This window comes from Pyrus communis, chromosome 17 (assembly GCF_041283825.1).
Source record: "Pyrus communis isolate YQ-2024b chromosome 17, ASM4128382v1, whole genome shotgun sequence".
Classification (NCBI taxonomy): domain Eukaryota; kingdom Viridiplantae; phylum Streptophyta; class Magnoliopsida; order Rosales; family Rosaceae; genus Pyrus; species Pyrus communis.
Window position 1 is genome coordinate 9,582,672 of NC_142581.1, and position 14,254 is coordinate 9,596,925.

Sequence of the window (14,254 nt, forward strand, 5' to 3'; positions counted from 1 at the left end):
TGGCATACAAATAACAAGTTGACGCAAGAAGATTTGAACTCGAATTCTGCATAGTGAGAGAATATCCACTCTAACCAATATAACTATCTCAATATCTAAAACTACCAACTCTAACTAATGTGACTATCTCCGCATCTGCCTGTAAAACGTTCTTATGCGTGTAATATGTCATGGAGCTAGATAATGTACAATTCTACATGTATGATGTATCTTATTCCAACTAGTCGGTCCTATATATATGTGAAAAATATATTTAGTAACAATCAAGGGTAAATTACATTTTACCCCTTAAGGTTTGGGGTCGATTTCAATTCCTTACGACATCTTTAAAACATTTCAATTTCATACATTTACTTATCATTTTATTTCAATTTCATACATCCGTTAGAAATTTTTTTTAAGCAAAATGTTAAGTGATGATGTGGCAAATAAAGGGTCCATATTTGTGCTGACGTGACTACCACATTTATGCCACGTGGCAAAAAAAAAAAAAAACCCCAAAATCCAGTTAGTCTTCCCCACCCCTTCTCCCCACCCGAGCACACCCCCAACCAAAATCAGACACACCCCTTCTCCCCACCCGAGCCTACCCCCAAATCAGACACTCCCTCTCTCTCTCTCTAATCCCTAGCTCCAAATCGAAGTAATCGAATTGAATCGAACAACGTTGGGGAAGGTGGCACTTGGCGCGCGTGAGGGGTTTAACGAGGAGGACGGAAGGTGTTTTGTCGAGAATGACGAGCCATCCGTGGGAGGAGCCGCAATGGCGCTTGCGGTGAGAAGCTTCTGTAAGGTGGAGGAAGTGGACTTTGCTGTTGGAGAGGTTGAAGAATGCGTGGTGAGATTGGTTGGGCTGGGATTGGGGGAGCATCAGCTAGGGGAGCTGGGGAAGGAGGTGGTGAGGGGTTTTGGAGACGGAGGCTCACCAACTGTGACACACAACTCGGAATCGGAGGTAGTAGGCGTAGATTGTGAGCTTTTAGGAGATTGATTCGGCGAGTTCTAGTGGTGTGGGGCTTCTGGGTTTCAAGTTTTTTTTTTTTTTTTTTTCTCTAATTGGGTACATTATTATAATATTTTAAATGAATAAAAAAAAAAAGTGCCACGTGGCACAAATTTGGCAGCCATGTTAGCTTTTAACAGATTAATTGATAGAAAATGTAACGGATGTATTATATTGAAATAAAATAGTACTTAAGGTAAGAAAGTGAAATATTTAAAAGATGTTGTATGAGATTATAATAAACTACAAACCTGATGTAGTAAAGAGTAATTTACCCAACAATCAATGTAGTGAGTAATTAAGGTAATTTACATATTTCAAAAAGAACTTGCGCTCCAATAATAAGGCAAGAAGGTGACCCAAATAAATTTAGGGTTGGGCCATAACGCCATTAACTCCAACTAACGGCTATATTATATCATCCTCACACTCCCACCATATATTCCATGAACCTGCAAAAACTTTGACCCTCGTCGTTTTATTCTGGTCGCTCATGGCCAAACCACACTCTCACTCCCCACTCCCACTCTCACTCCTCCTCCTCCTCCTCCTCTCACTCCTCCTCACTCCCTCCCTCCAACGAACCCAGAAACTCTCCCCCGTCGATCTCCGCGCCCTCATCGCAATCAAAAACTCCCTCACCGAAGTCCCTTCCCGCCGTGGCTCCCCCGCCGCATTCTTCTCCACCTGGGACTTCTCCGCCCCCGACCCCTGCTCCACCTTCTCCGGCCTCACCTGCTCTTCCGGCCGAGTCACTACCCTCACCCTCGGCACTGGCCTCTCCGACTCCCCCGGTCTTGCCGGGTCGCTCCCGCCCTCCATCGCCGACCTCACCGAGTTAACTCAGCTCATCCTCTTCCCCGGAATCGTCACCGGTCCGATCCCGTTTCAGCTCGGTTGGCTCGCCAGCCTCCGTGTCATCTCCCTAACCAACAACCGTCTCACTGGCCGGATTCCTCAGTCCCTCTCTCTCCTCCCCAATCTCCACACCCTCGATCTCAGCTACAACAGCCTCGCGGGCCCTATCCCGCCGGGTCTGACCCAGTTACCCAACCTCAAGGTCCTAATCCTCGCCTCCAATTCCCTCTCCGGCGAGGTCCCCTACAACGTGTCGTCCCAGCTACTTCACTTGGACTTCAACCGCAACGGCCTCACCGGCCCGTTACCACCCTCTCTCCCGACGACGCTCCGTTACGTGTCGCTCTCGGAAAACGACATGTCGGGCCCCATCAGCTCCGTCTTCGACTCGCTCGCCGATTTAGTCCACCTCAATCTCGGATCCAACAGTTTCAGTGGGCCCCTCCCGCAAACTCTGTTCCGCACGACCCTCCAGTCCCTCCTGTTGCAACGGAACAATTTCTCCGGGTGGGTCCCGCAGGCAGGGTCCCAGCCCCCATCGTACGGTGAGGGTTCGATCGTGGATTTGAGCCACAATGCCATAACGGGTGAGCTGTCGCCGATCTTGGCGGGTGTGGAGAGCTTGTATTTGAATAACAACCGTCTGATCGGGACGGTGCCGAGGGAATACGTTAAGAGCGTGTACGTGGGGACCACCAGAACGTTGTACCTGCAGCACAATTACATTTCCCGGTTCCCGGTCGAGCCCGGGTCGATGTTCCCCGATACAGTGTCGTTGTGCTTGAGCTACAACTGCATGGTGCCGCCCGTGGGGATGGCGGCGTGCCCGGCCAGCGCGGGAACGGAGCTGTCGAGGCCGGCGTCGCAGTGCTCGGTGTTTAACTACGGCTAACTTGGGTACAATGATGATTAAGCCACTATACAATTAGCCAATTAGGGAAGTTTATATTTGTATTTTCCACGTTTGTTTTGATTTTGTGTTCATATTTGTTTGCGTTAACGTGTAAGGAAGTTTCCCATGACATATATACGTGTTGATAGTAAAAAGAAAATGTTATGTTCGTTTTACTCATTAATCATCGTTCATGAGATTTAAATTTAAAATTGATTGATATATTTTTATTTTGTATACATATCGGGTACCGTATAATTAGCCTGTCATATAAATCCAAATATTTCGATTGAATAATATAACGCATCTATAGTTACATTTTGCGAACAATTTACAAGATACTCATAAGTTCGCTAATTATTTGCATCTACTATAATTGGTAATTAGTTAACACATCAAGTATCACATTTTAGTAAGTTAATATTTATTATCTCAACGTTAATTAAAAAATATTTCAAATACAATTTCTCACTCAATATCGATGGAATACAAAACATAAAAGCAAATATAGCCCCCTCTTATATTTTACTTTATTTGTTTTTGTTATATGATATATCTAGAGCCGACAACCGATCCACGATGAGACGTTACTTGGCAAATGTTTTTTACTAGCTGCCATGTATTTTTCAAGATTATTGTGACAAATTAAACACATAAGGAATCATTATCTTTTCCGTTTTAAATTTGAAATCATGCAAGCATGGAGAAAATATAAATAGTTGATTTGCCTTCAGAATTAGTATAGAGCAATCAATTTCTCTCTCTAAACTTAAATTTTAGCTGATTACCTATCTAAATGTTAATAAATAGCTAATTTTCCTTATGCATTAGATTTTCAAACTTTTCATCCAAGTTTCCATCCATCTTGATCCCGCAAACAACACATGATAATTATAGGAGGGCAAAAAGATAATTGTGCTTTGGTGAATTGTGTGCAAAGCCAATACTTTGTCGTTGCTAATTAGCCTCCCTTGGCTAATTCAAACAAAGAATATTAGGAATAAAATTATTTTATTGCCGTCAACAGTTGCTATATGACCAAAATGGATTGAAAATTGGGTAAAAATTCTTACATCTGACGGAGGAGAAAAATTGAATAACTATAAAAATTTAAGGGGGTATAATCGGTTAAAATTAATGTTCATAAAAAAAATTAACAACTCCTCATAAGTTTTAAAGAAGAATCGACAAATACCTCGGATAAAAATATCGAGGGGCTAATAATATTTTCCGTAAATGTTTGTCGTGAAAGGCGTGAAGAAAATGGAGCCAAACTAAGTGCATAATTGAAGTTTGTCACGCACCAAACGGATCTCGATCGGCATGCAGCAGCTTGGTTGGTGGTCCACATATGCATGCATGCATGTTTTCATTTCATGCTTTGTCTCCTTTGACTGTGGCCCTGCGGAGATGAGTAGTTATACAGCAAACAATGCGTAAAATGAAATGGAGTTTACCTCAAGAAACATCTACAGGCTAGAGGTCCAATGCAAAAGCCAATATAATATTCACTACTCGATGACTTGCGCCAACGATCTTATTTGTTGGGTTAGTGACGGATTCAGGATTTTTTTTCCTCGGTAAGGATGAAGTTTGCATGCAACTTTGGCAAATTGCCCTTGGCCACTTACTTACCTTATACCTCAACTTCTTTTGAGTCATATAGTCAAGAATCTTATACTCGTATTAGGAGAAAATTTTCAGTAAGACAACCTAACCAAAGTGAGCTATGTACATTGGAAATTGATTTTCTTGTTAAGAGTTCTGATCATCCACCCGTTAACAGTGTTTCCTCACCAGTAACTACAAGTTAACAATGATGCTAATGTTATAGTCGCGCGTGGGACTTATTCATTTTCTTCCATTGACGAGCGTGAATACTACTGTGGGGCCCACACGTGTTGACGGATGAAAACGAGTATTGCTAGCCTTTTCCCACAAGTTAAAAAATCTACTCAATTGGTCTAAGGGCCACAAGAAAGATAGGTCATAATCGGAGTACTGTGCTTTCACAGTGGTGGTGGTGACTGGGCCTTGAGATATCTCTCTGCTGGGCAAAACTCCAAAAAAGAAAATGACGTGCTTCTCTGTCCGTCATGAAAGTTACAAAACAACCGCGGCAAGTGCAGCCTCATCAACATCAACAGATGATAGCAAGCCAAGTGAGTGTACGATGATGTTCAGAAGCCATTGGGTCCATTTCATACCCAAATAATGTTTCTTGAAAATAATATTCCAAAAACACACCAAGTAGTTGTTTTCAAATTTTCATGGCAAAGACCATGAAAGCTGTGAAAATTACAGATGCCTTACACAGAACAAGTTCAGCTCTACCTAAGGACTGAGTTAGAAACTTTCTTTACCGGACGCGACCTTAATCTCCAGACTTGAGAAGAAAAAAAAATTCATGATGGTAGAATTTCTTCTATAACTTCATTGCTTTTCTTTTCTTCTCAAATTAATTTCATTAAGCCAATTTAAGACATTTTTTTCACAATAATAGCATTGTATATATTATTTAAAATTTTCAACTAATTATATATATTTTTTTTTAACAAACGATATTATTTGCATTAAGGGGAGGGAAGTTGGCTTAGCTTAGCAATAATATGATTCAAATTCAACTTTGGCAACTAATTAATTAAAGTACTTAAATATGATAAATTCAAGTTATGCAAGCATCTTGATGTTTTTCTCTACACAAAAATTTAGTAGAGGTAACTGCCCCTAGCAGGCCTTAAGGCTGGTTTGGTATTGTTGTGTTTTGAAAAAAAAAAAAAAAAAAAAAACTGCTTCTACTGTGCTGTGAGAATAAACTCATTTTTGCTGTTTCACGTTTTCAGCTTTTTTCACCCAAAACTATGAAAATAAGTTGTTTTTAAGTGTTTACCAAACACTTTTTTGAGCTCAGCTTTTTTTTTTTTTTTATACCCACTTTTTATAAAAGCATCTCAGTACCAAACCAGTACTTAGTTGCCTCCATCCTTGTCTCTATTGTGACGTCTAGATTCAACAATATAACGTCATGTGTACATTTCTTTTCACATGTCATTGCACTGTTAGATTAGGACACTATATGACAGTGAACTTGTTTCATGTAAGTTGACTCCTTGTACCAGGATACTTGTCATACCAGCCTTAAAGGGTACCAATTGACACCATTGATCTCGTTGTGAGTATTTCATGTGATCATGACCTACTTACATGGAGACATATCGCGGTGATAAGGCAAAATCTCTCCTCAAGCGAAAATTGAAGATGAATAAAATAAGCAAGAGTAACTTGAAAGCTATTAGTAAAGAAATCATGAAAATAATGTACCTCCAGTTAGATTGGAAAGGAATTCATGAAGATAATTTGCCGCACCATCTCTTAATAGCCGACGAAAAATTGTAGGGTAGTTTGGGCCAGAGTGCCAGCCCTGGGGCTGGGGCTGGGGCAGTCTAGCAAGTAGCAACTGGCACAACAAAGAAGAACCATACGTTACAAGAATGCACAACAAGATATCTACTACCTCTGCCAATAATTTAAGGAACCTGAGAAAATCTCATGTGTTTTCAATAACTGAGTTCTGTCAATGTCGGTATCCTTGCAACACGGTTACACATCTCCGATCCCATTGCCTTTGGGAGCAGGGTTCAATGCGTTTTTTTAGCAAGTTGAGTTGGAGCACACGGTCGACGTAGTACTTGCACCAGGAAGGGCAGCGATTTATTGCACCCAAGTGGTCACATTTTATTTGGTGCATAGTGTTTCTTGTATCTCTCATGCATAGTGTTTCTTGTATCTCTCAATATCTCTTCACAAGACATCGTCATCTCTCTAGCATGCGATTTATAATCTCGAATCAGTTTCACTTCAGAACCACAGATTTTCGGTTTCTCCCCCATTTGAGCTCAGTTGGACATTTCAATCCTGTTACAAAAATCTATCTACGTTAGAGAGAAGGATAACAATAGAAACTATCACCGTGAAATTTTACAAACAGACCTTGAAACCAAGCACATGGCATGGGAAGCACCAACTGCAACAGACAGCACATTGTGGGCTCCCAATCCATCATCCTCCATTAAAAACTTGACTTCAACGGGGGATGGTTGGATCTCTGGCAACCCAGGTACTCCTAACTGAGAATCTTTGGTATATCCCCACATATACAACTTTCCTTTATCTGTCACGAAACAAAGGATGGGCACTCAGTAGGAATGTACGAAAGTATCATGCTTACTAGTTTGAACCAAAAAACCAAAACATCTGCCCATCCATGTTCTGATTTATGAAACTATGAATTTGCAATGCTCTCTCAAACCACCTGTAAGTCTTGAATTGTTTCCTAAAAACAATAATCTATGGTAGGAATAAACCTTTAAAGAAAAACCTGTGTCGCTACAATAGCATATTTATGACTCATGATAAATGCTACGGTGGAATGTAAAAATAGAGGATGCAAGCAATTTACACATTTGAGTGCCAAAAGAAAATATTTCTAAGACCCAATTGATTACAGTACCAAATAAAGCACGAATCATTACCTGTTATAGCTGCTGAAGATGAACCCCCGCAAGCAATATAGATAACACGCTCATCAGTTAAAGACTCAACAACTGTGGGTGTTTTCTGACTTTGTAAAGAAGAGTTGCCCAACTGACCATGCCCACCATGTCCCCAAGAAAGTACTTTACCTTCATCTGAAAATTAAACATCAAGAAAGAAGGGTCATTAATAAGACTTAATCATTCCAGAAATAAAGGCAATAATAGTTGCTGCTGCAATCACGTTACCGGTTAACGCAAGAGAATGATATCCACCACTTTCTATCTGAATGATACGAACGCTTACAAGACTAGGAACTGGTTTTGGTGTCCAACCACCAACCTTATCACCCCTTCCAAGTTCATAGTTAGAGTTTGCTGAGGAAACACCCAGAAAACACAACATATTAGCTTCATACTAGTGGAGCAGCTAAAAGTCAGTCAAAGTCTCAAAGATGGCAATAATATCAAGAACCAATTAGCCAATCCCCTTATTGAAGAGTAACAGCAATGCTACCCATGACAGGAGTTCCAATGACCTCAGGATCGCTAAAATAAACAAAATCCAACTTCTTGTTATCCCCTTATGGCTATATTTTCTCCATTTTTGTCAAATCTGCAGGTTGAAATTCATTTCCACTAATTCGTTGACTAATGAATCCATTGTCTTATAAAACATTTGAAAGAATAACACCATTTCCTAATAATAATTTTATACCACTTACTTGGCATGGAGTCATGGACAGTATGTGGTTAGGTTATAGTAAATAAAATCAATTCAGATGTATAAAAAAAGAAAGCATAACACTTTTCACATAAGGGTGACGATCTTACCTCCCCAATTCCAAAGTTCCCCATCTTCCATCAGTGCCATTGTGAAAAACCCTCCGCAAGAAACGGCAGCCACTGGCATAGGTAATGCTTTTACTTTGGACGGTATGCTAAGTCCACCACCCTCATTTGGGCCTCGATTAGGACCAAGTCCCAATCTACCATCCCCTTCATCTCGACCCCAAGTATAAAGTTCTCCTACAAGCTACATCAAATTAGTGATAGCCTATTATCTACAACGACAAATCAAACCTATAAACATAATCTTTATACTGGAAGACAAATGCAGAAAGCCAGAAAGGAGTGAGAAACTGAAAAGCATGCCATCTGCAACATACTAGTTTAAATTCTTCCTATCATTATCAGTTGGAGTCAATCAATTTGTTGCATCCAGGCAGTACCAGATTTACTCCAATAAAAATGACTGTTAACAAACCTGATTCCGTGATGGCACCAGTATGCGTCCCACTAGTTGAAATATGACATATTTTCCCACTCCATGATCCTTCTACAAATCTAGGGAACAACTCTCTAGTATAAACAGAATGTCCAAGTGCACCAAAACCACCATAACCCCTGCAAGCTTCATGTTTAATGACAACCATGAAGTTATCCGACCAGAAGCATGAGTTGTTATAGCAATATGGTCAATGAACATAAATGATATGCAGTAGACACGAAAACAATATAATTCTATCAAATGTATGAATAACTAAATAGTAAATAGGTCTTTCAACTCGTAACAGGCAAATGTAATTGGGCAATTTCACTGAAAAACAAAATAAAATTTAACTGCGAATGGTTGAGAGTCTTGAGACTAGAAATTATTACTCTTGCGAAGATGTAAACTTTACAAGTTATGTGACTCAGCTCATTGCCACAATATTTTCTATACAGGTAAACCATGAATTCGATACAATACTTCCTCTTTCAGTAAGATCAAAGCAGTCAATATTTTTGCAGATTGAAAACAACAAAAGAAAACTGAATTGAATTGCAATCAACAAAATGCAATGCAATGCATCCTGTGATAAAATGCTAGAAATGTCTAATCTTTACTGTTGTACTGACCAAGTATAGACTTCGCCGTTGGTGGTGAGCGCCACCGAATGCAACCCGCCAAGCGCCACAAAGCGAACCGAATCCAAATTCGGGTTCAAAGTGGGCAGAAACAGAGAATTCTCATGTCCAAAACCAAGTCGACCGCCGTCGCCTTTACCCCAAATCCAAAGCTTGCCATCCACCAATAGCGAAGAGTGGAACAACCCACAAGAAATACCGACCTGTGCAATGCTGCGGCCGGCATTGCTCTCTTGATTCGAGCAATTGGGGGTTTGAATTCGGCCCTGGGATGGTGAAAGAGTGAAGGATGAGGTGGGAACGACGAGGTTGGCGACTGGGGTTGGGTAGAGTCGGATTTCCTCGATGCCGCCGCCGAGCTGGCCGGAGGCGCCTCTCCCCCATGAGAGGAGTTGGAGGGTTGTGGTGGGGGCGTCGTCATCTTGGGTGGTGGTGGCGGCAGTGGGTTCGTAAAGGGTGGGGATTTTGGAGGTGGCGGCGGCGGTGGAGAAGGGTGAGGAGGAGAGGTAGTGAGTGAAGTATGCGAAAGAGCGGTGGCGGAGATACGGGTGGGCGCTCATGTTTCCTGCTTTGCTTCAATCAGGAATGGAGAGAGAGAGAGAGTCAAGTTTCGAGGTTTTTCTCCTAATTAAAAATGACTTCTTTTTATTGTTTGATTGATTTTTTTAACTAATTTAGGATGCGTTCGTTTGGCCTCATTAAATGGGACTAGATTGGACTGGACTAGATTACAGTTCCATGTTTGATAGGTGCTGGGACTAAGTTAATTGGGACTAAAGGGGACTCACGTGGACTAGAGGCCTCCTTAAAGGTTCTTAGCGAGGCCCTCCCCAAACCATGGGACTTGCTAAGATCGGCTTCTTCCTCCTCCTTGCGAGCTCCTCTGTGAGTTCTGGGCTTCTTAATTTTGGATTTCAATGGGATTTAATTAAGATCTGCAGACTATCCTTAGCAAGCTGCTTCGCTTCGCCTTGGTCATCATCCTCTAAAATCTCGAATCTCATATTTCCCACCACCAACGTCAACCACCAAAAAAAATCTCGAATCTCATATTTCCCACCACCAACGTCAACCACCAAAAAAATCCCCCATCTCAGGCCATCTCCAACCGAAGGGTCCAGAAGGCCAGAGGGTCGAAAATAGCCTGAAAACCGTCTCCAACCAAGGGCTAGGCCAGAGGGCTGTGGAATCTGAGAGGGCCCCACGGAATCGGAGAGGGCTAGAGGGCTGGTCAGAAAATTCAGTTTTCCTATCGGTTATAACCGACAGGAATTTTTAAAAAGAATTTTGAATCCAACGACTAGTTGGCGCCAGTTACCGTTGGATTCAAATTTTGTTTTTTTTTAGGGTTTTTTGGGCCTTTTTTAGGGTTTTTTTGGGCCTTGTTTTCGAATTTAATTTGTAGTTTTTAAATTTAATTTGTCGTTTTTAAATTTTAGTTGTAATTTTTAAATATAAGTTGTAGTTTTTAAATTTAAGTTGTTGTAGTTTTTAAATTTAAATAATAAATTAGTTTGGCCCTTTGGCCCTCGGTTGGAGACGGTTTTTTGTGGCAGGGCTAAAACAAGCCCTCTGACCCTCGGTTGGAGACGGAGGCAAATATGACCATGTACTGTTCATTAAAATATTAATATCTTGGATAATCTTGGAGGGCTAGAGGGCTAAAACGAGCCATCTGGCCAGCCCTCGGTTGGAGATAGCCTCATATTTCCCACCACCAACCATCACCCGCAAAAAATCCCCAATCTCATATTTCTTGCCACCACCACCACCATGGACGAGCCATCTGAGAAGCTCCAAAACCTCAAGTCGCTGAATTCTTTGCTGCTCAAGGAAACCAAGGATCGCCAGTAGCAGGTGGAGTCGCTGGTGCAGGGCAAGGCAGATTTGGAGTCCGAGTTGAGTCGGTTCCGCCGTGGAGATTGAGCTGCTTGTGAGCGAGTTGAGTGAGTAGAGCAAGAAAAATGTTGGGTTAGAGTTGGAGAAGAGTGTTTGTGGTGTTTTTGTTCTGACCCAGATGGAGCAAATGATGTGAGATAAAGTTTGAGATTGAGAGGGCGATGAGTAGAGAGATGGTGAAATTGTGAAGTTAATGGGGGAAGTGGAGCAGCTTGCTGGTGGACTCAAGATCGAGAAGGGAAGCTGAGAGAGAGATTATGTGAAGAAATTAATAATAAATTAATTTCGACAATAAACTACAATATTATTTTCATTATCCTACTTGTTAATCTGACACTACACCAAACGCTTCACTAAGTTAGTCCAGCTTTGTTTAGTCTAAACCAGTCCAACTTAGTCTCTTAAACTAATTCAGTCTGAGACAGTCCGGTACAACAAACGCCCCCTTAAGGCACCGAATTCGAGCTAGAAACATTTTACAAAGAATATATCAATTGTATTTTATTTTTCGATATTAAAAGGTATCTTAAGTTCGAATATTTTATGTATTGATGAACAAATATTAAATTAAAACGAATACGACCTTAAATATCATTTGATTAATGTGATTATTTGGTTAATAAATTAGGACTCGTTTGGATCATCGGAAACATTAAGTGGGAGAGAAAAATTGAAAAGCCAAAACCATACGTCCTCTAATTAACCTATCTCTTGGCAGAAAAAAAACGAGAACAAAATCAGTGTTCCAGTCTTGCGAAATGTCTTCTTCTTGGGCTTCCTTGGGTGAGAGACTTGCTAGTCTCGGAAGAACATTGAATGACATGGGACTTGAATACACTTCACTGGCTTTTGCAACTGCCATGACCAACCTTATTCCATGTATTACTTCATCATAGTAGTTTTCTGCAGGTGAAGGAAATCCATTTAATAATATAGAAGTCATATCTTTGATTACTGCATTGGGGTTTTACGGATTTACATTATGATGTACTAAGGAAATTCGATATGATGAAGCTTGGTATGCAAGCAAAGACTGGGGGGACTCTTGTCGGGTTTCCTAGCGCAACGCTAATGATCCTATACAAGCGCATTGCTATGATTTTAATGCACACCGAAGGCTCCATCAAACTGTAGCTACATCAAAATCATCCACAGACAGAAACTGGTTAAAGGGCTTTCTTGTCCTTCTTGTATCATATTTTGCATTGTCAACATTCTACATCTCACAGGTGCCAGAAAAACCTGCATCGTATATGAACAACGTTTTGTTGCATGGAAATTATTACAATTAATACACATTTTATGCAATATGATTTATGCAGACAGTGAGAGTTGAAATGGATCCAGCACCGATCGTTCTTACATTATTCGCATGCTTATCGGGGAATTTACTCACGGGGATCATGGCAGCGATTCTTTATCACAAAGCATCCTCTTGGAAGTTGTCATGGAACATTACACTTCTTGCTCCTGTGTACAGTGTAAGAATTTTTAAATGTGTAATGTTTTTCTTGCACAGGTCATGGAAATTTTGATGAGGTGAAATTGTTTTGTAGGGAGTTGTGATTTTGGGACTTGTAATTTATGTGCAAACTGTGCTAGTAAGAACGAGAGGGCCAGTTTTCATGACAGCATTTCGACCACTGTCTACAATTGTTGCAGCTGTTCTATAGGACTACTCATTTTAGGAGAGATATATATTTGGGAAGGTATTTTTTGTTCCCTTATTTAGATTGCTAAACTAACATTGAGGCATGATGGTCAATTTAATGGATACTCAACCCCTGCATTTAGTATCTGTGTATTTTTCGCATTTCGCTTCATGCATTTAGAATCTTTAAAAAACTAATGAAAAGAGTCGCACAAATCTTTTTTATGAAAAAAAACACTTAATGGAAATTTATTAAAAATAAAGACACAATTGTGTATCAACAGTCGACACCAAAGTTCAACTTAAGAAAATGTCACCGCCTTCTAAACTTCAACTTATTTATGAAAATACCACTGTCTTCTTTTTTTTTCTTTTTTTTTGAACTTCGACTTATTTACTATAATACCACTAAACTAACTTAATTATTTACAAGAAGTGTAATGCTAGAAATACCAAATGTTTACACCAAATTTGCAAACCAAATGATGTATCACAAATAGAAAATAAGCACGTTAATCAATACTTAAATAATAATTCAATCACCAACAATCACATCATTGGTTTGTAAATCTGATTTAAAAAGTTTAGTCTTCCTAGTATTATCTTTACAAAAATGTCAACGCCTTTTTGTTAATTTCCCTTAATATTAATAATTTTCTATTAAGCATTTTTGTTTTAATCTTAATAACTTTTCATTAAAGCTCCCAACGAATTCATTTATTGTAGGATCAATTTAATATAATTAAAACTTTCGAACATTTTCAGTGGTTTAGGAGCTTTCTTGGTCGTTCTTGGTTTGTCAATAACTCTCCAGGGAAAGAAAAAACAGAAATAGAAAGCGAATAATATGCATTGGAAGATGCTGTATCCCAACAAGAAGCTAGTGATAACAACAGCATATAATCTTTACTTGGTCAAATGTTGCACAAATGCAAGTTTCATTTGTGATAATTATTTTCTGAGGTTTATATTTTAATTAGGTTTCTTAAACTCCTTAAATTAAGCGTACTTCACAAATACAAACTCTTGAAAATATTTCTGGAGACATCTGCATTCACTAATTAGGTAATTTCAACCGTTCAACCTTGCACACCCAACAATTAATATGATGTTTCAAAAGAAAAATTACATTCTTTTATAATTAAACAAAGAGGAAACGAAAGAATCACACTGCAAAGGCGCTCTAGACAGATGGGGATTTGCAAGAACCAATAACCCACCTGCAAAATCGTCTTCGTAATTTGTTATGTCTGCAGCGTGGAACAACTTCATCACTAATATTTCCATGCCTGTGCCAATAACGAGGAAAATGATTCGTAGTCTATGGACATGGGATTACCCCACATATCAAACCTTAGGAGCTTCAAGTCGTTGTTGAGTCCTCTGACTGCATGGATTCTGATAAAATCAGGATCAGAGATTAAAGTACGCCATGACTTGCATACACAACGACATCGTCGTAAAGAGTTCCTTGGTAGCCTTGACAGTATCTCAATGATGATGTCGTT

The 14,254-nt window shown here is 39.9% G+C and overlaps 2 protein-coding genes and 1 pseudogene across 5 annotated transcripts; 2 read left to right on the plus strand and 1 right to left on the minus strand.

Moving 5' to 3' along the window:
- Positions 1-1,036: 1,036 nt before the first annotated feature.
- Positions 1,037-2,937, plus strand: LOC137709352 (uncharacterized). The gene has a single exon (XM_068448438.2). It carries the CDS (start codon positions 1,497-1,499, stop codon positions 2,751-2,753), a length of 1,257 nt encoding a protein of 418 aa, XP_068304539.2. The 5' UTR covers positions 1,037-1,496; the 3' UTR covers positions 2,754-2,937.
- A 2,950-nt stretch (positions 2,938-5,887) lies between these two features.
- LOC137708765 (RCC1 domain-containing protein RUG3, mitochondrial-like) lies at positions 5,888-9,827 on the minus strand. 4 transcript variants are annotated; one of them, XR_015958843.1, is made up of 8 exons: positions 9,188-9,827; positions 8,553-8,692; positions 8,120-8,314; positions 7,535-7,663; positions 7,286-7,441; positions 6,744-6,924; positions 6,290-6,668; positions 5,888-6,210 (listed from the first exon to the last, which is right to left on the minus strand). XR_015958843.1 is itself a non-coding variant. In XM_068447917.2 (7 exons), the coding sequence occupies exons 1-7, from the start codon at positions 9,754-9,756 to the stop codon at positions 6,650-6,652; spliced, it is 1,389 nt and encodes a 462-aa protein (XP_068304018.2). In that variant the 5' UTR covers positions 9,757-9,827; the 3' UTR covers positions 5,888-6,649. The 4 variants fall into 4 exon arrangements, 2 of the variants coding, with proteins under 2 accessions (XP_068304018.2, XP_088546067.1); XR_011064827.2 differs by having other exon boundaries at positions 6,319-6,668; positions 9,188-9,825; XM_068447917.2 differs by having other exon boundaries at positions 5,888-6,668.
- A 206-nt stretch (positions 9,828-10,033) lies between these two features.
- Positions 10,034-13,581, plus strand: LOC148689421 (WAT1-related protein At5g07050-like; annotated as a pseudogene).
- The last annotated feature ends 673 nt before the right edge of the window (positions 13,582-14,254 follow it).

Excerpts from the sequence above, each read along its gene's own strand:
- LOC137709352 (XM_068448438.2), top strand. The coding sequence starts at position 1,497 with ATGGCCAAACCACACTCTCACTCCCCACTCCCACTCTCACTCCTCCTC.
- LOC137708765 (XM_068447917.2), bottom strand. The coding sequence starts at position 9,756 with ATGAGCGCCCACCCGTATCTCCGCCACCGCTCTTTCGCATACTTCACT. Across the intron at positions 8,315-8,552 it reads TGGTGCCATCACGGAATCAG|GAGAACTTTATACTTGGGGT; the intron begins GTTTGTTAACAG and ends TGTAGCTTGTAG. Across the intron at positions 7,664-8,119 it reads GGAACTTTGGAATTGGGGAG|CAAACTCTAACTATGAACTT; the intron begins GTAAGATCGTCA and ends GTGTTTCCTCAG.